This window comes from Oreochromis aureus, linkage group 20 (assembly GCF_013358895.1).
Source record: "Oreochromis aureus strain Israel breed Guangdong linkage group 20, ZZ_aureus, whole genome shotgun sequence".
Classification (NCBI taxonomy): Eukaryota; Metazoa; Chordata; class Actinopteri; order Cichliformes; family Cichlidae; genus Oreochromis; species Oreochromis aureus.
In genome coordinates this window covers 27,410,087-27,435,027 of record NC_052961.1, presented here as the reverse complement: position 1 = coordinate 27,435,027, position 24,941 = coordinate 27,410,087, and the positions used below count along the sequence as shown (strand labels likewise).

Sequence of the window (24,941 nt, the reverse complement as noted above, 5' to 3'; positions counted from 1 at the left end):
CCACTTCATACAAAAACAAGTAATGCCATAGATTTCTCCCAAACTTAACTTCCATCAAATCAGTTGTGAGGTATGATGTGATTAGTATGAAGAGATCAGAACTGGAAGTTTTGGATCAGTGTTACAATGAATCTAATTGTGACTAAGAAATTAATATGCATAATTTAAAACAAATACACAAAATGTGTCTGATTTAAGGGGCACACAGAAATAGAATAGGTAAAGTTTTGGAAATAAGCGGAATAAATATTACTGCAACAATACCATAATGTGAAAGAAATACCTTAAAAATCTAAAGAAGCCATTCCATCTTTTATTCTTTAAATTCTGTAATCTGTTCTATCACATCTCTAAGCAGCTGTGAGGATTGAGAAGAAACATCCCATTCCCTAAGGTGTGGTTAAAAATTGTTTAAACAGAAAATAATTATAATATTCAAATTTAAATAAAACATGCATTTCATATACAGCATTTAAAGATATAATGAAGTTTTCAGATCCCCTGATGTTCAGGTTCACAGTCAAGATGTACAACACTCCTTCCCCACCATGTCGTCCTGTACGTGAGGTGCACATACTGGATTAATCTGACCAGGAATGCTATGAGCCTGAAAATGTTTTAATGCAAATACATTCTGCACATTTTTAGGATGAGGATAATCAATGAGATCTAGCTTGCCAAGCCTGAACCCATCCGATGCTCGGCAGCTGCCTCTCTCTGTCTGAGAAAAAGCGGTGATGAAAAAGGCTTTGAACGCCATCTTGTTCATTGCAGCTGCTTGGGCCCTGAATACAGGAACCCATTCATTCGAGGAGGCGGAGGGAGGGGGCACACTGGCAAAATGAATTCATCTTTGTGAACCATTAAAAACGGCTAGCTCTCTTAAGAAACACCACCAATTTCCCTAAAACGGTTGAAAATCGTCAAGGTGCGGTCACGGATTTTCCTAATGCAGTATCTGAATACTGCTGGCCTCCAAAGTCCGTACAAGCGCCAGGCTTCATATAGCTTGTCTCGGTGCTGTCGGAGGCGCTCAGCACAGCTTCCTGCGACAGCACGTCCAACCTCGCCGCTAAACCCGCTTACGAAACATTTCCCGCCGCTAAATACAACTGTTCCAATTCATTTCCATCTTAACCCCCCTACGACAGTGTGCCGACTGGGATATGCTGCTTCACCATTGAGGAAGCATGCCCGTTTTCCGGGCTAGAGCTTGAGATACTATGGAGCGGCGCGGCCCGACTGGGCACGGTTACTGTAGCTGCTAACAACTTGCACTGCAACGGAGCCGTGATTGAGATAAACAGATTGTCTAATTGGATCTCGTCAATCTCGTTTCCACGCCGTTAAAAGGAGAGGTTTAAAATCAACACAATTGTTTGTTCGCAAACTGACACTGGGTTAACACTCATGAAACTAAAATGGCTATGGCCACAATCTGATCCACAACCGTGCCTACCCTTTTCCTCGCGATCTTACAGCTGCTCTAGGGCTTGGTAATCGATGCAAATTCCTATTACTTTAACGAGCTGGGCATTATAACGAAAGGCCAAGCTGAAGAACTGGTTGGCTGACTCCAGATTAAAGTGGGAATTGTTAACATATCTGTGCCATACAGTTGCCATCATCTCCGGCGGCTTAGTTTCGATTCACTCACATAAATGCTTTTGGTTTAACTATCCCGTTTAAAAATAGCGTTGCAACTAAACGTGTATAAGTGGGAGTTTTGTTACATTATGTAAATGTTGCCGCTAAAATACAACCGATGTGCTTAAAAATCATAAATCAGCAAAAGCACCAGCGTTCAAATTCATTATGGATACAGGCATGTTGTCGTCGCTGCCATATTCGTAATTCACACACCCAGATGATCCATACCAGGCTGCAAACGTAGGCTATGGCCACTGCTGGCTAACTTGTATGGACTGGCTACGGAATAGTGGGGGTGGTAGTGATTCTGTTGGTGAAGTAGCCATTTTTAGACTCCCTTCGTTATCAGTTTCATGATGCTACGAATTTGCAGTACGAGTAGTGGTAAATCCGAAATCTGCTCACGCCCGTTTCAGTTGTGTAAGTTTGAGAAGTAGCACTGCGTTTCGTCCTAAACAGCTGGGCGAGGGTTCATCAACAATAAACTGATAGTAGCAAGTGTGCCACCAATTAGCCTATCAGGTAATCCCAGGCTACCTATAGAGGAAATATGGGGGGGGAAATGGGCCCTTTAAGCGCTCAAAAATGCTGGTAACAACTGATATATTTTACATCCCGATTGCTGGGGAAAATTTGCTACTTAAGTAAAGCTGAAACGGGTTAACGCAGGTAGCTAATTTCTTCAACGAGAGCGAAAGATAACCGGACGTTGGAGAGGGGTGCGGGCTAACCTAACGAGCTGTCACAATTCACCCTGCTAATTAAGGTTAGCATTGGCCATTGACTCCAACATTGCCGGACAAAGGCGTTAGATATATATATTATTTGGTTAAACGACACTTTGTTTGAGAAACTTAACCAGTGACCCCCACCCACCGTCTTGGCAGAAACGTCTAGCTAGCCGCAGCTAACTCTAACGAAGGAGCCACTCAACCCAGTTTAACCCTTTTCGTTCACCGTCCCTGCTTGGCAGCTAGTGAACTGCAGACTTACTGTATTTCCTGAAGCGCATTTTCAAATATCAATACATTTCCTTACCCGCTTTCAATCGAGGGTATCCGTTGTTTATATCACATTGACTGGAAACAGCAAACTCTTGCCTCTCCTCTCTCCGCCCAGGCGCTCAGATTTAGCTTGTTTAGCCACCGAGGAGCGGCACTCCCCGAACCCAGTTTTTGACCCGCCGAGGGGGGAGACACACCGGCACAGAGGCGCAGAGACAAGACGGTGTTCACCCAGACAAGGCGTGTCACAGTCCCGGTTTAACGTTCCTCCGTCTCAACACAAATTCCAACTCAAAGCACAAAATCCCTTCTCGTCTTTCCCACCGTCGTCGTCCCTCTTTTTCTTCCTTCACGCCAGGATCTCAGTCGCTTCTTCCTCCGGCCATCAAACAGCAGAGATGGGCGCGGTAACCCTGCATTCAGGTCTGGGAAACCCCACGTTACGGCAGCGTCACAACGCACGGCGGAGGGGTCGGCGACCACTTCAGATCAGGAAATGCTGCCATCTTTGGTATCACCAACGTACCTAGAGGGAAATTTACCTGCCAAAACACTGCTTTTAATTCTAAAACTTGATTAATGTGAAAACTTAAGATAAAATTGGATCAGCGAATCATAGTTTTCGAAACCAAGGCAAGGCTGAATAGTGATTTTCACCCTAAGAGAATGCAGCTGCTAAAAGGTACATGGAAAAACTGTGGGGCAACCAAAGACTTTACATAAAGAGAAACGAAAGTACTTTGGAAAAAAGTAACATTTGAAAATGTCATGAAAACAACAACAACATACATTTCGAGTGAATTTAAAATACGCTCGTAACACTACAGTTGGAAGCAAAAGGGAAAGTTAGCTAAAAGAAATGGCTGAAAGATTAACCAGGCTTCAGATGATGTCTAAAGGGTTCCCCCCCCCAAAAGCTATAAACAATACAAATAATGTTACATTAATTAGCGAAAAAATGATGGTTAAAAATTCTGTAATTAGATATACCTTTCGTAATAGTTGATGTGTTGTTTAAGTAGAAAACAAAATATAGCATGATGGCTATATAATGACTAAAAGACCAGTTAACACGTACTGGTAATAACATAAATGCAAACTTGGGCGATTAGGCATTAACAGCAATACAGTAGTGTTTATCTGGCAGGGCTAACAACCCACTATATGCCAGGCCATGCTTGTGCCAGAGGATCTGTCACTTTGGAATATAAACTTGTACAGATTATAGTTGCTTTATACTGAAAACTGACCACAAATTAATGGATACATTCTAGCAATAACATTAATGACTATTGTATTCACAGATGTTTTACCAGTGTTATCTTGTTATACACAATGAGCAATGTAAGAATTTCAAATAAGTGTGCCCCTGGCATTTTATGAGACCGGATGCATATCTAAAAGTGTCAGGTATTTGCAATATGAAAATGTTATCAGATTCCATTGAAATCTGACCTTCATGCCAGTAAAGCAGCTAGTGTTTCAAATGAACAACACGTTTTCATTTGCAATCCAAAACAGGCAAATGTTATGTTTACTTTCCTGCTAGCGTGCGTGACTAAGAACGTACCACGATTTTGTTACACCGACATCTGATGTTTATATGTTTTTAACATGTACATTTGACCCTGTATTTTTTGTTTGTTTAACAAAAACCTAAATATAAGTATCAAGTAATACGTTCTCTTCTCCTGATCTATTAGTAATGTCTTATGGTTAGTATAAGATGCTCCTGGAAAAAATCTTGTTGACAAATTATATTCTCTGGGTATTAACTTCACAACAATTATATAAAGTGAAATCATTGGGGATTTGCTTTCTCTACTCAGTGCTTATGGGTGGACTGTCACTGCAGCACAGAGATGACTTGATCGTTATCACCAGTAGTCTAGGTAGAGTGCTCAGAGGAGGGGGTTAATGCTCAGCGGGTTAAGGCGTTACTTGGAGACGTGGAACACTTTGTCGTCCTCTGAGACAACAAAGTGTGCATGGGCTCGGTCCGACAGGGGAAGACAACAGCTACTGCTACTTGGCTTGTAGAGAAAAGTTCCCTAGAGAGAGCTACTCTCTCTGTTTGTGCCAGATCTGTTTAGTGTTGTCTTTTTAAATGCATATTCAGTTCAGTTTAAATAAAATGTGAGCTGAACAACTGTGTGCATGTGTCACATTCATTCTGAAACTGTGTATACTTTTACATAAAAACAGAATCATTTGTATGAATGAGCTGATGGAGTTAGAAATGTTATAAGAGTAGTCTGTTAAAATGATCTGTAAATATGCTCTTTAAAAATCAGAATTTCCACAAGTGTGTGTATTTGTTTCCATCTCACTTTTGTAAACCCTAAAATCTGTGGCGGCGGGACAGGCCTGCTGTTCTGTGTGTACACTTTCTGCTGCGAGCTTGTGAGCTCTGTGAGCACACATTAGTATACCTGCTAGATATTTCACCAAAGTAACCATGCAGTATTGTATGGTATGATTTAAAACCCATCAAAAGCTTTTCCTTCAAGTTCATAGGTGACAAAAGGGTGATGTTGATATTAATTGGTGTCTTATGGTTATGGATTTGATATCTTCATTTAGATTTCTTTTTATGTAATAAAAAGCATTGGCAGTTAGTCTGTCAGGTAGTGTTCAGGGTGTGGGTCTCCACTGGGACATATCTACCCAAGTTAATGCTGCTGAGATTTAGTTGCCCCTGGATACACCCCTGCTTGTCTCTGCATACATGTGTTGTGAAGCTTCTTTAGTAGTGCTTCAGAGCACCCAGGGGAGAAAGCTTATTGTCTGCATTCAGCCTTTTGATGAGTCGAATAGTCCAAAGCTGGATGTGCTTTCTGTGTTACAACTAATTCTAATTTAGTTGGAATAAATGGTGTAAGGAATGACAAATAATAGACATTTTAGTGTATTATGAAGGCATGAATTTGCCTATAAAGCCCATTAGAAACACTTGTTAAAGTGGTTACAAATAACTTCTGTGGCGTTTGAATGCAGTCTACATTGTAATCAAGGACAGAGTGATCTGTCCTGCTTCTGATTGGATTAAAAACAAAAAGTCACATTCATTAACAGGCAAAGAGGGACACATGAACTCCACCCGTTAGCAGAACAGGGAGTGTAAGTGGCACTATCCCATAGTATTAACAAGAGATCATAGGAGAAATCAGATTAGAAAAAGAGGCAAAATAACAACACAAATATTGCCTAATATGATCTCATGCATTTCATAAAACGGGTGACATTACATGAGGCTAAGCTCATAATGACCTTGCTTTTTATAGACAGGTTGGGGTACAGTAATCTGATTTAGCATAATCTCTTACAATCTCTGATAAATGCTTACAGCATGTATCTCTCAGAGAGGGCAAATCCTATTGGTCCACTGTGAGGCATTACTGACATCTGCTGTTCACATACAAAGGGCCTGCACTTCACACTGTACAACATCCTGTGTAGTTTATCAAGAGAGAGCTTGACTTGACTGTAACAGAGCAACTGACTGATGTGAGTGCTGATTATTCATACTGCACTGAGCCTGTTTACCTGTGTCTCAACCAGCACTGATTTTGAAATCCCATGGATGCATACAGTAAGTGTTTGTGTGTATTTCACAAATGAAGTCTGTGAAGTCTAAAGTGGAGAAAATGTTTGCAGGGTTTTGTGGGATCTACCAGCCTAGCCGCAGGACAAACCAGGCACCTGGTATGGATTAGGTCTGAAATATACACAGCATTTAATACTTAAACAATCGGTAAGCAAATCACAGCTAGTACACTAATATTGACACTAATATTATTACTTGTGTGCTAAGGCACGGCATTCACCCGCTTAAAGACACACATTACTATTAAGATGGATAATTAGTTGGACAATTTCCCCCAAATAATGGATGAACAGTTAAAATATTTAGCTACAAGTACTTGATAAACTGTTGGTGGATAAATGTTTAAAACACATAGCCAAAGAGCCGACTTAAACATTGACAATTTAACTGCATGAAGATACTATTGTCATAGAAGAGCTGGTGGGAGTTGGTGCTCTGCAGTAAATCAAACCTGTAATCTGATCGTCTGTGACTGACCAGCCATCCTGATAAAGGAGATGCAAAATGAGTTTACTTGCTCCTCCTCTTCCAGAAAATAGCACTGCAATATAACTGTCATTAAGTTTCAAGTTGGTATAGGATTCAGGTTTTCTTCGGTATACATTCTTTTTATCATGACATGTTTTAATTTACGAAACCCATCATCTGATATTTTTATATTTGATAATCTGTTGCTTGTATAAATATCTGTATCCTTTGCAGCTATTACAGCTTCAATTCTTTTGGGAAGGCTTTCCACAAGGTTTAATTGATCCTAAAGGTGATCCATTTTCCCTAATATGCTTCTTGTGTGACCTCGGTGTGAACTTGGCCTCCTTTCACTTCATGGGTGTAATACCAGCAGTGCTACTGAACATTTGCTGGCTTACATCTGCTGACACACCCTTTACCATGTCGGTTTTAACACAGCTGCTTATTTGGTGTTACATACACCCCCTGGTGGTGAACACAGGTGTACACTCAGGTGCTGGTTTGGTTACAGTATATCTCTGCAACATTGTATGCTCTATTCCACTTTGTTTTCAATAGGTTTGCTTCCATGTTATATTAGGGAGAATTTCAGTTGTAGATGTCCAGTGCAAAGCTACACGGGGCTGTAACATGTAATGTTTGGTACTCTACACAGGAAAATACACACATAACAGAAAAAGCAAAAGTAAGTGGACAAAAATACTTTGCCTCATACAGATATCACACTCTCAAATATATACTGTACATCTGGAATGTCCATATTTACATTGATGCAGTATAATCAGTAGAAACAATTAAACAATGACTAAAAAATACAACCTTAAATATTATATTAGATATTCTGTTTATGAGACAGCATCATTTGAAAATGAAAATCTAATAAAATGCATTTTGGTAAAAAAAAATAAAATAAAATTGGTAAGTTCACATACATGCTTATTGAAGCATTACCTACACACTTTCATTAATTCTAAGGTTTTATGTATCAGGACAGAATAAAAAAAATCGGTTCCTTATCAGGGTTTAAAATGAATTAAGTACAACTTCAGATGAACAACAACACAATAACCTGTAGTTATAATTTTCTGTATGACTTCATCAGTGTCTCACATCATTGTGGAGGAGTTTTTGTGCTTCAGTTCATTCAGGTTTGTGGGCATTTATACCCACAGTTCTCCCAGCTTCAGCCGTCAGACAGCTGGCCTCATATTTGACTCTAGAATACTTTGGTATAGACAGAGTTCATGACTGTAAGGTGCCAAGGGCCACAAGTCTTGTGGTTTGTTCAGATGCAGTTTTGCAAAGCTACAGTAAGCTTTGCTGTCATGTTTTGTTTGGTTTTTTTTTGGAGAGAAGAAGTTTTCTCCTGGTAATCCCTCCAAACAAGCCGTACTGATTCAGTTTTTTCTAATTGTTTTGTCACAAACTTTCACATTTAACATCCCAACAGAGTCCTGCTGAGTCTGAGATGGGATATTTGATGGGCAGCAACAATTGTTTCTCTAATATCATTCCTTTATTTTTTTCCTTGGCAACATACACCTGAATGCTCCAGAGCAGCAAACCTGCAGTTAATCAGATCACAGCATTTGGTTGCTACCCCTTTTAATTCCTGTAAAGGTAGTAAGGTTGTACTTAGTAATTCACACAATTTTCATTCAAGCTTCATTTTCGTTAAATAAATAATGACATGGTGTGCAATGTGTGAAGAACAATGTGTCATCTGCTGTTTGTATTTACCTCATTTTAAGACCTACTAAGAAATAGATGATTATTATTATGCCCTAATATGTGAAACCTTTGACCTTTTACTTTTTTATGTCTATATTTTAGTTGACTTTTTATTTTTGGAAGTCATATGAGATTTGTAACACAACTGGAGAACTGTATTTATTTTCTAACATGATGACAAAATTTGAAAGTGGAAATAGCAATAATCTAGTCAATGCTGGTTCTAAAAGTCCTCTACATCCATTTCAACACAAAATTAATGTTCAGACAAAACCTTTTAATGATCTCTTTATGGTTAATGCTGGCTCCGTACACACAGACAATATGATGTGTATTTGTGGTTAGTCAGAGTATGTGTGAGCAAAATTCCTGCTGGCCATCATCCAAGTCCTTCAGAGGTCAATCTGCGGTCGTGGAGACCAAAGCCATCAGGGTGACTCTGTAAACATTCATCCCGTCGGCCTTTAAAGTGAGAGGCACGCACATCTCCACCACCTCATAAGGCTGAAACACACAGGTGTAAACATGTTCTCAGACAGTATATACATACATGTATATACACGTTGTGTTTCACACAGGAAGACAATTTAAACCTAATTCTGCTGAAAGTCTTAAATGACAATGTTTTCTCATGTTGCAATCAACAATATTCCCTCCACATTTTGAAATCCACTGTTCACAACCATGTTTTAACTTTGATGCACTGTTCAACTACGTATTGAGTTACTTGGAAGTGAGCTTTTATTACTTAACTTTTTTTTTTTTAAAGTGATCAACAGCAAAACAGATCAACAAAGACAAAAATCAGCACTTCCTTACTTTGTATCCGATGTGGGGTGTCCATGTGATCCTGATGGTGCGTCGCTGGCCCGAGTCCACAGTTCCTTTGCTGGGCTCCACATTAAAGCCCTGCTGCTGCAGGGATGCCACATTATCCCAATAAAACTCAACACCCTGGTAAAAACAGAGACATGGCTCTTTAAACCATGATAGTGAATGCTGTGCTAATGTAAATTCAATCTCCGTGTTAAACAATGAAACCTGTGGCTGCAGTCAGTTTTGTTTCTGAAAGCTTCAGGATGCTTGAACATCAACACGTTACCTTCTTACTGGTTTGTGTGGAGTGGATACAGCCCACTTGCAGCTCCCTGACTGCAGGTGTGATGGCACCTGAGCTACACCTGGCCTTCAGGGTCACCAACAAAGGAATGGTGGGGCTCTCCGTCACCTCTGACTCTGCTAAAGAGAGACATTTTGGAGGGTTTAGCTCTTTAACTACAAGTCATGCATTTTCTTACATCTCTTTAATGATCAGAGAGAATTAACGCACAAACTTTTCTGTCTTGAATCACCTCTGGGTGGTTAAAAAAATTAAACAAATTCAAAGTTTTGGAGTGGCCTACTCATATCTGGACTAATATCAGGTTGCGATGCTTTGGTATGAACTTAAACAGGCCGCTCATGCTGAAAAACTCTCCAAGTTCCTCCACAGTGATGTGAAAGATACATTATTATACATTATGCTAAAGGTGGCACAACCAATTGTTGGGTTTAGGGGGCAATTACTTTTTTTTTTTTTACACAAGGCCAGGTATGATTGGATAAAATCTTTCCCTAAAAAATTAAATCATTGTTTAAAAACTGCATTTTGTATTTACTCAGTTTATCTTTGTCTGATGCTGAAATCGATCTGTGACATTTAAGTGTGACAAATATGCAAAAAGCTAAGAAACCAGACTGCAAGTTCACACACTTTTGGCACATACTGTATTTCTCTGCTGCACAGAAAGATGACAAAAATTAAAATATAAAACCTCTTGCACTCTTTAAAAAGTAAAAAGAAGAAAAAAAAAGAAAGAAAACAAAAAAGAAAGAAAACCATATGTGTGAAAATTATTTGAAAGCACAGCTGGAAATGATGAAACTGTATAAATTACACCATGGTAAATTGCTACTTCCTTATTCAAGACGTTTAGAATATGCACATTTCATCAAGTCAATTTTTGCTCAGTGTCAATGAGAGGCGTTCAGAGCAGCATTTGAATGCACCAACACCTCTTGCATTCAGTACAGTTTACTACTACCTCACTGAGGAGGTGTGACTATTTCACACAGGGATTCGGTGGTAAAATATGATCTGACTGCTGGTGACAAGCGCACGGGCTGTCAGCAAGCTATGATTAGCATAAATTACTTCATCACATATGCTGGCCTTGCTCGCGTAAATCATGAAAAGTGTATGCAAGATATTAGTCATCTTTACAGTGTCAGTGTAAGATTTTCTCAGTATTTAAGAGAATATTGGAGAGAAAACAGTGAAATTGAATCATGCCACCTGTGAGCTGAGGTTCACTGGTTATGACTGAGGGGAGCAGGGATTCAACAGGCACTGTCAGCAGGTCTCCGCCACACAGATACATGCTATGTGAAGAGGCTGCACCCTTCAGCTCCATCACACACACTTTACTCTGAGAGACAGAAATGGCACAGGGTTAAGGTTGTTATATCATCAAGACCAAAGTACAGAGAGGACGTCCAGGCTGCAGTAAGGACATCTAAATAACAAGAATGCATTAGGAACAGTGTTTTAGCCTTGGCCATGCGATCAGTTTTTATAAGCAGTGATTGAGGACAAGGACAGGTTGAGAGCACGCATGCATTCACTGCTGAAAGCGCGTGTAAATCTGTACACGTGTGCGCTCCTCTGACCTTATTCATGAGCTCTACGGTGAGTTTGTCAGAGTAGTTGACAGACGGGTGGTCAGGCCGAAAGGTGACCGTGAATTCTTGGCTCTGCCCTGGAGGAATGCTGCCCTCTACTGGCACCACACTGAACACGCTCAACCCACTGTAGTTCTGAGTCCCTGCACAAGTCAGAAAACACGTTGCTTGGTCAGTATGAAAGAATTGAACTGCTGGAGCACATTACCCTCCTGTTTTTTTAAGCAAATATTCTGACATTTACAGCATTATTACAGTTTCATATGTGTTTGTCTGTCAGTGGGATTAAGCAAAAACTGCTAGGGTTAATTTATGAAACAGTGGAAATCTAAACAATTGGGTTATTTGGTGCACACTTCTGCTCTCTTATACAATACTTCTAGTAGGTAATACTGTATTAAAGTTCAGGTCAAGTTTAGTAGTATGTGTAGTCAAATGAGCAGTAAAATACGGACAAAGCGTTTCACTTCTGGAGCTCCAAACAAATCTTACCCACAGCAGGGTGGACATGGGAGTTTGCATATCTGTCTAGCAGAAAGGCCACCCGGTCAGCTCCACCCTGAGGTCTGAAGGGAGAGAGACTAGCGAGCATCACCCTGAAGCTCACTGCCACCGCTGAGCTGTTCTGCAACTGCAGGGAGAACGAGATTTAATGCCAGTGACCGAGGCTGTTTTTCCCTCATTACTCTGTAGTCTAAAAATATCTTGCACGGTGCTGCCTTTGTTTTTCTTAATGGTGACGTGATGATGAAAATAAAATAGTCCAACAAATACGGGAACAATCTGAGAGTGAGTGAAGTGCAAAGAAGGGATGGGAGACCAGGAGAAAAAGGAGGTAGAGGAGGGTTAAGGAGAGATCTACATGGAACGGCCCATTTGAAAGAGAAATAGAAAACACTCAACACATTTTTAGCTTCTGCTTTAGTTGTGAGTGTTTCCATGTGGCTCAGAGTTATACTAACGCATCCATGACTATAACCTATGAGTCTCCTGACTATGATTAACACATGAAAGTCGCCCCTTTTACCATTTTTATTCGTTCCACTTAGTGTTTACATGAATCATAAAATATGTGTAAGTTAATGGACTTAAATAAAATTACATCAAAGTTAACCAAGTGAGTTTTTTTTCAGTCCACTGAGAAATTAGTATTCAAAAGTAACTAGCGACAGTTTTTTGGTTGTTTTTTTTGTTTTTGTTCGTATTAATCTTCACACACCTTCACGACTTGTGAGGCAGTCTCCTTCTCCAGCACATAGCCAAAGTCAAGAACATCTCCAGTGTGGGAGGAGGTGACAGCAGGGACTATTCCCTCCCCGAGCAGAGTTATTTCCAGGGTCATTTTCTGGCACCGCACCTCCAGCATGTCACAGTACTGGAACAGTACAGGTTAAATGAGTGTGTTCATCATTATACTTGATTAATTTTACATAAACAGGTACAAAGAAGACTCAGTGTATTTACACAGTTAACCCACCTTTTTTTCCAAAGTTGGACTGAAGGCGAGAATCAGAGTGTGTTTTTCTCCAGGTCTTATGGATCTGAGAGCATTGAGCAGGGAAAAGGGACCATATACGTCCAACACCGACGAGCTCAGCTTAGAAAGGGTTAAAGAAAAGCTACGGTGAATATTCTACTAGTAGTAGCAGTGCATTGATTTAGTTTTTTGTAATCTATGATTTGGACATGAAAGTAAAACATATAAAGAGATGGCATTCATAAGGTGAACTAGATTAAATGTCCAGGTACATTTGAGATGATGGAATAATCTCAGGTTTCACTGTAAAGTGTTGGTGGTGAAATATTCACATAATCGGTGCTATCGGTGGTGATCCATTTGAACAAATATCATCTTTTTCTTCAACTTGTTGTTGTTCACATGTCATGCCTGATAGGATTTTTCCAGAATTTTGCAATTTCTTTTTTATTTCGCATGAGCTAAATAAGATCTGTTCGTCTCTACCAGAAAGTAGAGACGAACGGAAATTATGGTGAAACTAAGACAGGAAATGAAGTGAAACAAAAGCCCCAAAGCCAGACTTGAACTGTGGATGTTGAGATTAATAGTTAGCATCTTCAACCCCAGAGACACACCAACAGCCTGAATCCATCCTAATGCAATGATGGTGAACAGAATTTCATTTATGATGCTGCTGGCAAATGTCACAGTGCGCACTATAAATAGTTTTCTCCCAACTACAGTCTATAAACCTTGTAGTGCGATACCATGGTGTCTGAGGGTTTGAGAGATGGGCCATGAAATGCATCTTTCTCCAGATTTTGATATCTCAAATCACCACCTGTCTGCGATGATAAATTCTTCTGGAGATAACCAAGAAAATGTGCTTTTTTTGTCTAATTTGGGTGACCTGACTCTTTCATGCACACAGTTATTTAGTTCTGAAAGTTAAAATGGAACTTCAACACCAAATAGATGAATTCTGCTGTGTATAAAGCGACACAGTGTGCACATAATACACATTACTGAAAAATCCTTCGCACAGATAAATTCAGAAAAAGGGAAAAACACATACATATGACATATGTATCATAAATATCATGAGTATCATGAATGTTTAAAACTGTCAGCAAGGTAATCAATAGTTTTTGAAAAAAATAAAAAAAGGATACATCCACAGATTCCTGTGAAATGTTCTGAACTGTAAACCTTTTAATCACTCGGTCTCCTACAAATGGAAGACAAAAAAGGTAGATAAGAATAAAAGTCCAGCATGATTTAAGCATTTTTAATGTAACTATACATATTTTATAAACGACTCACCCACTGTCACCTGATGGAAGTCTATGATATTGCAGCCATTGTTGGATATCACCACTAGAGGGGGTTGTACAGCAGGACACTGAAGCTTCAAGTACAGCGTATTGAAGGGACTGAGGAGGTAAAGGACATCTAATGAATACAGATCCATATATGTTGTTTTTGTTTTAATTAAGGTGATGTTTAAATGACTTAAGAGATGTAGAAGAGTAATATGATCTTCACCATAGAAGCTGAATACCCTCTTGTAATATAATTATTCTAGCACAAAATCAATCTAGAAAACTGAGTTGGGGCATGAGCAAAATTTTTTTGAGGGTATTTTTGGGGTATTAACTTTTTTCAAATGCACCATTTTTGAACTATTTCTGAGATTTATACCAGCTGAAGAGATCTTCTATTTCCTGGACATACATGCTCCCTTAATAGACTATTAAAACTCAAAAGGTGCTTAGTTACTCACACTTATTTGTATAAAAAGAAAAGTGGTAAATGTTCCACAGCTCAACAACAACTTTTTGCCAGGTCTTGTGCTTGAAGGGGCATGCTGGCTGTCAAATATTATTTGGTTTTATATTCAACTTATCAAAAACTCCACATGAAAACACAGTTATCTCAAGGTAATGTCACCGTCACAGGAAATAGGAAGAAACAGAGGTAAACTGGGAGCCTAACTGTTGTTATGGCTGTCTTTTTTAGCAGTCAGGTGGGGGGAGCAGAATCAAAACCCCCACAACACAAAAAATAAGTGACAACAAACTTGACAAATATTAAATCAGAGACACTCTGAAATGGGCTGGTGGTGTCAACGCTGGTTACTGTGGGCAGCTTAAAAAGTGTTCTCTATATGCAATAGCCAGTTGTATATAGAAGGTTTGTTGATAATACAAACTAAGGTATCAATCTAATACCAAGTAAGTACAGGGGTCAGGATACCAACACAGATACTTATACCTTTAACCTATAAAGGCAAATTATTTAGTGGAGACCAGTGTGTGATGATTTATGAGACCAATCATCATCAATCTGGAAATTTGAACATTTTTAATAGCCACTAAATATTTTTTTCTTTCCACAGTAAATGGTTAATACAAATAAACACCACTTTAAACATTTTCATGCATTTTGAAACTAGGTTTTTGAAGAGGTGGCATGTTATTTAATTAGAAAAAACAACAACACATAACACATTTCAGTGGGCTACATACTGAACTTACAGGATAAAAACAAAGAATCGATCCTATTGCGCTAGTATCAATCTGATATCGATATTTGAATGGATCTGCCCACCTCTACATGACAAAAACCTAACATGACGGGGCCTACAGTGTGCTGTACACGTTTATATGGAAGCTGATTATTGACCTCCATGCTGGCTGGACCAGTTTGTCGTCCTCTGGAGGGTCGCCATCTGACACAAAGCAGGGAATGGTGTACTCTCTATAACGTTCCCTGAAGGAGTATAACAGAGAGGCCTTGGCCTCCTCATACCAACTTGACCTTCAAAGGAAAAGAGTAACAATTAAACATATAAAAAAAAATTCCTTGTCGCTAGCACAAAGAAATTCTTCATCAAACCTTTCCACCTACCTCTAAGATCATTCTACTGTTTAAAAGTCTAAGCTATGCCCCAATTTTTTATATTTTGCCACGAAAATGGGAAATATGCAGTGATTAACATGGAGGCATACATGTAAATACAGTAAATAAAGCAATTTTTTTGTATAATTCCAACAAACCTTAAAGTCAATAGTTGGTATGCCCTCGTTTACTCTTGAACACAGCCTGAACTCTCTTAGGCAACCTTGTAGTTTATCTGTGTATCCTTTTACTGCATTGGCAGCGTGTTTTTGACAAGAGTTCATACATCACAGACTAAAATGCAGCCCCAAACCATGACGGAGCCTCCACTGTGTTTTACAGATGGCTGTAGACACTCACTGTTGTACTGCACTCCTGTTGTCCTTCATATATACTGATGAATATTTGAACCAAAAATGTAAAATTTGGATTTATCACTCCAAATGATCTGTTGCCCCCGATTCTCAGTGCAGTTCTTGTGCAACCTATTCTCCCTGTTTCCCTCCCCTAAGAATGACATCTTGACCGCTGCCCTTCCACTGAGACCACTTCTGATGAGGTTTTTGTGAACAGCAGACCAATCAGCTGAAGGGCCAAGTGCATCTCTCAAGTCCTGTATCAGGTCTTTGATGGATTTTTCTCCCTATTTCTTAAAAACATGACTTACAGATGTTTCCTTTACCTCCTTTCAGGTAGGTGTTGATCTGCTTTAGCCAGTTTTTTTCCTCCAGTTGTCCAATTCCCTCATTTTTTAAAGTATTCAACACAAATGAAGTAAAGATATGCAGATTGTTTGGACCTTGTTGGTGCAAGAACACACTTTTATGTCTGTCAAACTGTGTTATCTTTGGCTTTTTTTACAGCTTCAGCAACAGAAACAGGAAAAAACTATGTGTTTTGCTGCTTGTAACAAAGTGCCTAAAGATACAATTTAAAACTAGTCCTTTGTGTAGACACAACAATGGTTCGTCCGTTGAGTTCAGTGCCTTTTTTTAATCCTTGAATGATTCATAAATCAGTGCTAAGTGGCTTAACGAGCACAATATGGAGGTGAACTGGACACCTGATGGACTGGACAGAAAATGAGTGAAAAACCAACCAAAGTCTGAAGACAACCTTTGAAAGACCTTCATAAAGCCTGGAGAACTATTGCTCAAGTCCACTTTAAAAAATTACAAGAAATTCTGGCTCCTTGTAAGGAAATGATGGGTGGTTCATGAATTTTGTAAATTACTGTATTTTGTGATCACTGTGAATAAAAAGAAATGGGAATGCCGCTGGAATCAATTAGTCACTGGAATAAGAAAAAAAAAGCAACAACAACAAAAAGAAAAAGAAAAGCTTTGTAAGTAGTTGAAAGGAAGTGCAATTAGAGAAACATTTTTCAAATAAAAAAAATCCTTTTTTATTCGCAGTCCAGCAAACTGGATCCGTTTGATTAGATTAAGTAAATAATCTTCAGAAACCTACCCTGGTACTATGTTGCCAGGATGTGGTGATTCACTTTGCTTTCCTTTCTCTGCTTCATTGGACACCTTGCTGTTTTTTGGATTCACAGACGCCTTTTTCCCCTTACTAGCTTCCAGTGGGATCTCCGGTTTTGCCTTACAGTGAACATGAACATGAGTAATAGGTTCATACTGTAGGGACTACATCTTGTAAAAAATAAATGTTCTGTGTGATTATGAAAGTAAAAAAAAAATTTAGTCACTTAAGATGTGTTCACATTTAAAAACCCTGGCACTAGCGGACGGTGGCTGGAGTGGGAAGGTGGGTGTGAAACTGTACCTCCTGTTCAGCCAGTCTGTTTCCCTCCAGCTCACTCTCATAGAGCAACTTGGCTCGATGAAGACGACGCAGCGCCTCTTCTTTGATCTCCTGGTCTAACAGTCTGGGTTTGAACGTTACCTGGACAAGACATCTCTGGGGTAGAGGAGAGATGGTAATATGTCTGAAATTGCTCAGATTTAGAGGATAACAAAGGACATTTCTGTGTGTTTCTTTCACATTATAGTGTTCCTACACCATATCACTTTTTAACTTCAAACCTCTGCTTCACATAAAGGTTGAATTTAGCTTTCAGCAGTGTCCTGTTTTAAGGTTACTGGCTTGTAACAATTCAAGCGGACTGAGGTTGACGATCCTGCTTTTTCCTATTTCAAACTATCCTGGATATATTACCCTGGATCTCTGTGCCTTCTAGCACTTGTTAAGTTGTCACTGTAAATATATTATTCTTAATATCTTGCTTGGAAAATAAAGTTTAAATAAAAAAAAATACTGGAGTCTGGAGGTAAGTGGTCATCTGGAAAATAAGACTTAAAATTAGACTGTCAGAACCAATAGAAGTGATTTTCATTGAGTTTTTTTTCCCCATTTATATCTATAAATAGTGCTTCTTCACTTCCATTAGGTGTCCAGCAGAGAGCATCATTACACTTACAAAGTCCTCTGAGCACAGATGGTTTGGTTCCTTAGCTCTGTGCTTATTAAGATCATTTTTAACTAAGATGTAGTAAATAAAAACTAACCGCTTTCTTTAATGTTTAATTTCTTTATAGAAACAAAACAGAGGTCACACTGTTTTGTCCATTCAGGTTTATAAATGCATTCATATGGAGATTAACCTGTTTTTGGGGCTAACGTGAGATTTTGGTGTGTAAAATATACCCCGCCCCCAAAAAAGAAAAAAAACCCCCAACAAAAAACAAAGAAGAGTCTAAATGTCGAATAAGTTACTAATTAGATGTAAAAACACTGTCTTGACTGTTATAAATCTGAAGTCTTCTTCACACTACCAACGTGTATAAAACCGGTGGTGTGGCCCTTTACCATAAGTGTAAACTTAATAAGACGTATACCGCACCTCTCCTGGAAGAAGGCGTCCTGCAGACGGACTGATGCCGATGTCCGAGTCCTCTGGCAGGGCGAAGGAGAACAAACGGGGCATTACAGGCGCCTTGACCCCTGGAGAGACTGGTTGTCTATTTTGGTCACGGCCCGTTTGATGGTTGCTCAGGAACAGCATGGCAGTGGACTGGTCACCTACTGCTGTGGCTCCAAACTGAACCAGAAAATGGGAGAGCTCCAGTGGTGGGTGGACACCCACTGCTCGGCAAGACAGCAGAAAATCTCTGATGACAAAATGAATGGTTTTGCTATGGATCAGTAGGTATTGGATTTAACTGAATAAACAGGATCACAACATTCAGTAATGGCACTGATTAAAATGTCCTATCAACAGATAAGTACAAATGCGTGAATGTATAAGCAGACACAATGATGCCATAAAGAGTAAATGTCCTTCATTTACACACAGTGTAGGATTTAAAACTAACCTGTTAATTCCAGACTTGCAGCTGAGCTGAAAGCGGTACTCTTTGGCAGTTTGGGCACTAAAAATCAGATCAACCTCCAGGGTTTCTTGTGGGAGCAGAGTACCAAATCCATCATTGGGCTGAACCTCAATAAACTTGATTTAGAGAAAAAAAAAAAGCTTTAAAGTTATAACTCAGGATGTTTTCATGAAATCTAACTTAGACTCTGATGCTGGTTATGGTTGCTGTAGCTATTTAATGCATTTACATTAAGTAATTATCCCACTGTCTGTTGTAGCTTTTATTGGTGGCAGCAGAATCTGCCAATCCAAACACAGGATGCACATTGTCTACTTAAGCACGGGGGATTACGAGGAAACAATGTAGGATAACAGCCTCTCTGTTTACTGTTCACTCTCTTTACACTATAAGAGCTATATAAAGTTACTGTTTATGCAAACCTAACAAATTTTAATAACAGGAGGAACCCTGTGGAATGAAACAAACAGTGAAAGTGGGATGTGGACTAAATATGATTCTTCCATAAACATAACATTATCTACAAAGACAGCAATGCTTGTATCTGCATCCATGCAACTCCACCTCACTAACACATTAACACTTAACAGAGGACAAGGTTTCCACATCATTCACGCAGTACCTCAGGCACACCCAAGAAGCCAAAGTCTTGGGGCAAGAGGGACAGATTGGTGAGGTGAATGCTGCTCTTGACTGACTGGTAAATGGAACAGTAGCCAAAGTCCACCTCGCTGTGGTCAAACTGCAGGTCTGAGGAGGTCACAATGGCATGGACCGTGAAATGGGCAGGCTGCACCTGCACAAATATGAAGCCTCTTTACACACGGTTGCCCATTTTTTTGTTCTCGAGACAAATATCTTTACAAATGTCAGTAAAGGGAAATCTGTCTTTCTTTTTTAAGTACAACATGCACTTTCTTTTAATTCTACTTCATCATAATAATGCTAACCTACCCCAGAAAAGGTTTGGCTGATATAATACAACTCCACCGGCTGTCCTGAAAACTGTTCTGGTATCACTTTTTAAATCTTAATTATACATTTTCATATTCTGAGTCAAAAACATGGGCGTAATACAGACTGATGTTGCTTTAATTTACAAAGACTTCTCAAGTCTGTGAATTACAGACAGATGCAGCTGAATTATCTAAAGAATCAAATTGATGTTTAACATCAGTCATGGCTAAAATCAAGCAATTTTTGTGCATTCGGTCATCTTTCATCACCCAGCACTGATAGAAATGCGTCTATGTTTGTGTGTGTGTGTCCAATTCAAAACAGGGCTGTGGCTCAGAGTCGGCTTTACAAAGCACCAACTTAAGTACATTTTTTACAATTAGTTAGTCCTAGTCTATAATTTTTGAGGTCTGGTCATGTCTTTATTTCTCTTTTATTGAAAAGCGGAGCTCTGTAGCTTTTACAGGAAATATTTCTCAGGCAGGAGTAAAACAGAACATTTGTTCAAGACTATTTTAAGCAGAGGATTAATACACATTTCATGCTCCAATGTGTATTCATGGAGGCAGGGTGATGTGTTTGAGATCCACTCAAAATAAAATTTGGTGTCACGTTTTTGTGAACAAATCAATGTGTACGAGTTTGGAGCTCCTCGATGCAGAAAACGAAGTTTTGGAGCTCGTTAGCCTTGTTAGCCTTATTCCCTGACAGCCTTTAAGTTCACTTCATGTGAATTGTACTAGACAAGAGGCAATTTTGTTAAATTTTGTCAGGTTTTGTGAATTTTTTCCCCAGCGGTATAAAGCAGATGAGCTTGTTTACTGCACCATTGATTTCCAGGCTGCTGTGATGTCTGGTGACCAGTTGGTGTATGTATGAATGTGTGTGTGTTTTCATGGTGTAATGCCAGGAGCTCAGGACTAGGGGCTGGGGGCAACAGCTTTGGTGCATCACAGGAACATCCTGGCCCGCTCTTTGGCTTCTCGTCAGAGCTACACCCCTTCCATGCCCCATCCCCCAGCCCTCTCCTCTCCACGTCCCAGTAAAGTCAGTGAATAGTGGCTGGCTGGGGAGGTAGAGGAAGGTGACAATTTGGCAAGAAGACTGTCCAGATTTAGATTTACTGAAAAAAAGCTGGCAAAAGCACAGCACGAATGTCTAAGCAGCTGCTCTGTGTTTTTAATAAACACTGTCTCTGATGATATGAAGGAATTCAGCTGCAGTTTCATTTCCTCTTGAGAGGAATGGTCCAGAATTTCCACTTATATCCTTGTAAACAGTTGCTGCATTAATGTGAATATATAATGATACATTTATGAACTAATGTCTTAGTACAATCCCCCAAAAGAGTGACAAAACACAGGCCAAGAGATCCAGTCAAATACCAGACACAGAAAAGCCAGATTATGGATTTTAAAATCAAAATCACAGACACCTGAGTCTCACTTATGCATCACACTAAGTTACAAAAAGCAAAGCAATAGACAAGATTGCTTTGGCATCTTGTCTGTAGCGAGCATCACTGAGGCTCATGAATATCTTAGTACAGGGGTCTCAAACTCACGGCCCGTGGGCCACCTGCAGCCCACGTCACCCCCTACTTGCGGCCCACATATTGATGTAAAAAAATCGAATGCAATTTGGCCCATGAAGTTACTTTTTTTGTTAGGGTGGATTTGTTTTTTGTTGAAGTTCTTTAAAAATAAGTTCTTTAAAAAGCAAAAACTTATTTAACATGAAGGCAATATGAGCAGAGAGTACAAACATGTTGAGGGATTGGCTGTGTTAGTGTTTTTATTTTGTTACATACGAACAAAGTTATAGCAGAAGTGCTGCCACGTGTCTGGCCAGAAAGAGAGCACCAATGTGTTTATTTGGTAGTTCAATGAAAGGCTTCACTTGGTTAAGAGTGAGAAAAAAAATGTGTTCACATTTGGAGTTTTGTCTTGTTATACAATATTTGAAATGAAAAAACAAACAAACAAAACGCTATATCTTCAGAAGTATTTATGGGTGTTTTCTTGTTTGTTTTGTACTACTTGAACACTAAAGTGGCCCTCCAGAGAGATGACAGCGCCAGCAGTGGCCCACAGCTCATTTAAGTTTGAGACCCCTGTCTTAGTATGTAGAATCTTGTACTAAACCAACTATATTTCCCAGAAACAATATTAATTTATTCAAACACGCTGCCAGAGCAGAACCTGAAGCAGGAATGTCAAACTCACTTTACATTGTGGGCCACATACAGCCTACTTTGGTCTTAAGTGGGTCGGATCAGTGAAACTCCAGTTTTCTGTAAGTGGAAAGATGTTTAACTATGTGTTTAATCAGTGAGATATTTAATATAAGAAAAAGAAGTGTAATTTCAACAGCATGTCTCAGTTTTTGTAGATGATGTAGTCAGTAAAAGAAATCTGTCAGCATGATTTATACTGTAACAAATAAATGTTTAAAATGACAGAAAAAGCACTGGCATGTTGTTTCCCTGACTAAGTTAATTAACAAAAAGCTTTCTTTTTTTATTTTACTCTGAAATCACTGTAAATATATACAGAAACTTCCCTGTTGGATGAATGAAAAAAAGTTTTCTGTCACTTGCTTATTTACTTTCACTTAATTACAATGTTTTTGTATGAATGACCATTTGGGAGGTCTCACCTCCTTCACATTTCCCAAAGCACTGCAATGGGCTGAATTGGATTCTTTGCTGGGCCAGTTCTAGCTGCCGGGCCTTATGTTTGACACCCCTGACCTAAAGCATCAGAGTACTACATCAACATGTGTACTGCTCTATATGTATGTGATAAAATCAAGAAAGATGACAACTGCCTTGGCTGTTGGGCAAGAGGTTTTAAGGTAGTCAAATTTTGCGCACAACAGGTGCTTCATGATAAAAGAGGGGATAACAAATACATCTGAAACCTACTTTACCTTTTTTGTGCTACTGCAGACAGTTTCAGCAAAAATATATGGGATAACCTTTATGCTTGGCTTATTAGTGTCCATGGAATAACTAGGCCTTGGGGGCAGGAGATAATTTTAGCTTGTTACAAGCAAAATAGGTTACAACCTTCACTAGCTGCGCTTCTGTTTAGGACAAAGTAGGACACTAGCACTGCACTACACGTTCAAGCCCACTGCTTTCAGGATCACATTGCTTTTATCTGCAGTATATGTGTATAGTGCGTAACATGACACAAACCTGGCCTGCTACTTGCACTGTCATTGGAACCTCCAGGACTCCTGTGTCACTGTCAAAAAACTTCTTTGCATCTTTGGGCAAGGAGCGTCTGTGAGAAAGCAAAAAGAAAGGCGTGAGGAAGTCGCCATTTGTCATGAAAACAGCTTCATCTTCATGTTCACGAGCAGAAAAGAGCAAAGACATCAGCTAGAGGCTGAAAACAAACACGTAATCGCAACAGTGATTTTGATATGTTTTTATTTGTTTTGTTAAAATACGAAAAATACCATCTGTTGAAAGCCACAAGCCAGTGAAGAAAGAAAGAGAAAGATTCAGACCCTGAAGACCCATTACTTTACTTTAACCCACGACTGTAGGATCGGCACGCCGGGGAAAGCAGGAGAGAGATGCAGAGCGCGCCTCCACACTACTGTAGGTTGTAGCCATGGTGATGGGAGACGTAAGTATGATTCAAAGAGGACCAGTAGTCATGCACAGGCTTATGTAAAACTCCAGTCCCTCTATATCCCTCAGTGTCAAGAGCAGCTCTCATGCTAGCACCAGTAAAAAACTGCATATATGCACGTATGCAGAATTCATTAGCATGTAAAAAAAAAAAAAAAGTGGTCAAATGTCAAATGCTGTTTGTGTCTCAGATCCACCCACCACCTCCTCTCTCCTTCTCCTAACATCCTTCATTTTTCTTCTCGGCTATTCCTCGCTTTCCCTCCCTTTCTCTCCTTTCAACTGCCTCCCTCTGTCTTTTCCTCTTTACACTCTTAATGCCGGTTGAAGGCTTGAGAGCTAATGCTGTAAATGTCATTGGTTTTAAGGCTCTCCAGATGCTAGTGTGTCTTTTCAAAGCGCTACAACCACGCCTTGCCTTCAGCAAATCTGTCAGCTTCAAGTTCGAGGAAAGGTTTGTATTTCGTACGTCCCAGAAACTGCTCTACGACAACCCAATTCATGACTCAAAACCCACAAAGGTCACCTCCTCACCCGTCAAAATTAAATCTCTGCAATTACAAAGTCCTTTTTTCCCCTGCATAGGTTGACCAATGAGCGCAGAGGGAGTATTTAAGGAAGCACTCTTGTTCTGCCTGCTAATAGAATCGCTGCTGGAGAGTCACTCTTGAATTAGCTTGGCAGGGCAGAGTGGAAAAGCCTGGTGGGGCGTCGCCAGGCCCATATGCTCGGGAGAATTTTGTCGATGGATAGGCTTTCAGATTTGTCAGTGTCCTAAACAGATTTACTTGTGTGCTCTTCCTCTCTGCAGCCAGATTATCCACAGTCCAAAAGTAATTCTCCTCTATAGCCTTTATGGTACTTCAGAGATTAGTAGATGCAGTAAAACTCAAATGGTTGTTCTAACTACCGAGCCGCAATGCAAATAACCAGAGTATTTCAACTGAAACTACTGAAATAACCTGTTCAATCCAGCAGGTGGTATTTCTAATGACCAGCTTTAATCTATAACAGTGAGGAGGAAAAACCAGAAGGAAGGCTGTGTTTTTCAGGGGACTTTATGAGCTTACAGCACAGCGCTTCCTTTTAGAAAATATATACATTCCTCTTCAGTCTGCACTCGTATTTAGACTTCTCTTCACCATTAAAAAAGTGATTATGAAAGGGATTACAGAACAGAATAAGAGGCTTAAGGATTTTTCGCTTTGCAAAAACGGGTGGACGAGAATTACAGTAAATGACCATTAAGTTAAAAAAATGATGATAGGAAAGAAATAAGTTACGGAAGTTATTTTGTTTGCTTGTTATCTTGAAACCCACTGCAGCGTGAACGTTTCTGATGAGAGTCGTGCACTAGCAGTTAAAGTGCTGGCAGAACCATTCAGTGTAATCTGCAGTAATTCATCCTTGTAATCTCCATTTTATCAGCTGGAACTGC

At 39.6% G+C, this 24,941-nt stretch overlaps 2 protein-coding genes across 4 annotated transcripts in view; both read right to left on the bottom strand.

Annotated features, from left to right (window-relative positions):
• gnb1a (guanine nucleotide binding protein (G protein), beta polypeptide 1a) overlaps positions 1-3,092 on the bottom strand; it is a 30,491-nt gene extending 27,399 nt beyond the window's left edge. The window contains exon 1 of the mRNA XM_031745078.2: positions 2,689-3,092. The gene's annotated coding sequence lies outside the window, so the exon portion shown is untranslated. The remainder of the gene's footprint in view (positions 1-2,688) is intronic.
• A 5,685-nt stretch (positions 3,093-8,777) lies between these two features.
• Positions 8,778-24,941, bottom strand: part of cfap74 (cilia and flagella associated protein 74) — a 48,864-nt gene continuing 32,700 nt past the window's right edge. For 2 of the 3 annotated variants that reach the window (XM_031745093.2, XM_031745094.2), the window contains exons 23-39: positions 23,060-23,147; positions 19,523-19,696; positions 18,883-19,016; positions 18,411-18,678; positions 17,333-17,467; positions 17,015-17,148; positions 15,329-15,463; positions 13,967-14,076; positions 13,816-13,871; positions 12,662-12,781; positions 12,404-12,559; positions 11,677-11,815; positions 11,173-11,327; positions 10,799-10,931; positions 9,566-9,702; positions 9,283-9,417; positions 8,778-8,967 (exon numbers count right to left, since the gene is read on the bottom strand). In XM_031745093.2, the coding sequence (XP_031600953.1) occupies positions 8,863-8,967; positions 9,283-9,417; positions 9,566-9,702; positions 10,799-10,931; positions 11,173-11,327; positions 11,677-11,815; positions 12,404-12,559; positions 12,662-12,781; positions 13,816-13,871; positions 13,967-14,076; positions 15,329-15,463; positions 17,015-17,148; positions 17,333-17,467; positions 18,411-18,678; positions 18,883-19,016; positions 19,523-19,696; positions 23,060-23,147 (2,314 nt within the window). In that variant the 3' untranslated portion in view covers positions 8,778-8,862. The remainder of the gene's footprint in view (positions 8,968-9,282; positions 9,418-9,565; positions 9,703-10,798; positions 10,932-11,172; positions 11,328-11,676; positions 11,816-12,403; positions 12,560-12,661; positions 12,782-13,815; positions 13,872-13,966; positions 14,077-15,328; positions 15,464-17,014; positions 17,149-17,332; positions 17,468-18,410; positions 18,679-18,882; positions 19,017-19,522; positions 19,697-23,059; positions 23,148-24,941) is intronic. The other variant, XM_031745095.2, reaches the window with a different exon arrangement.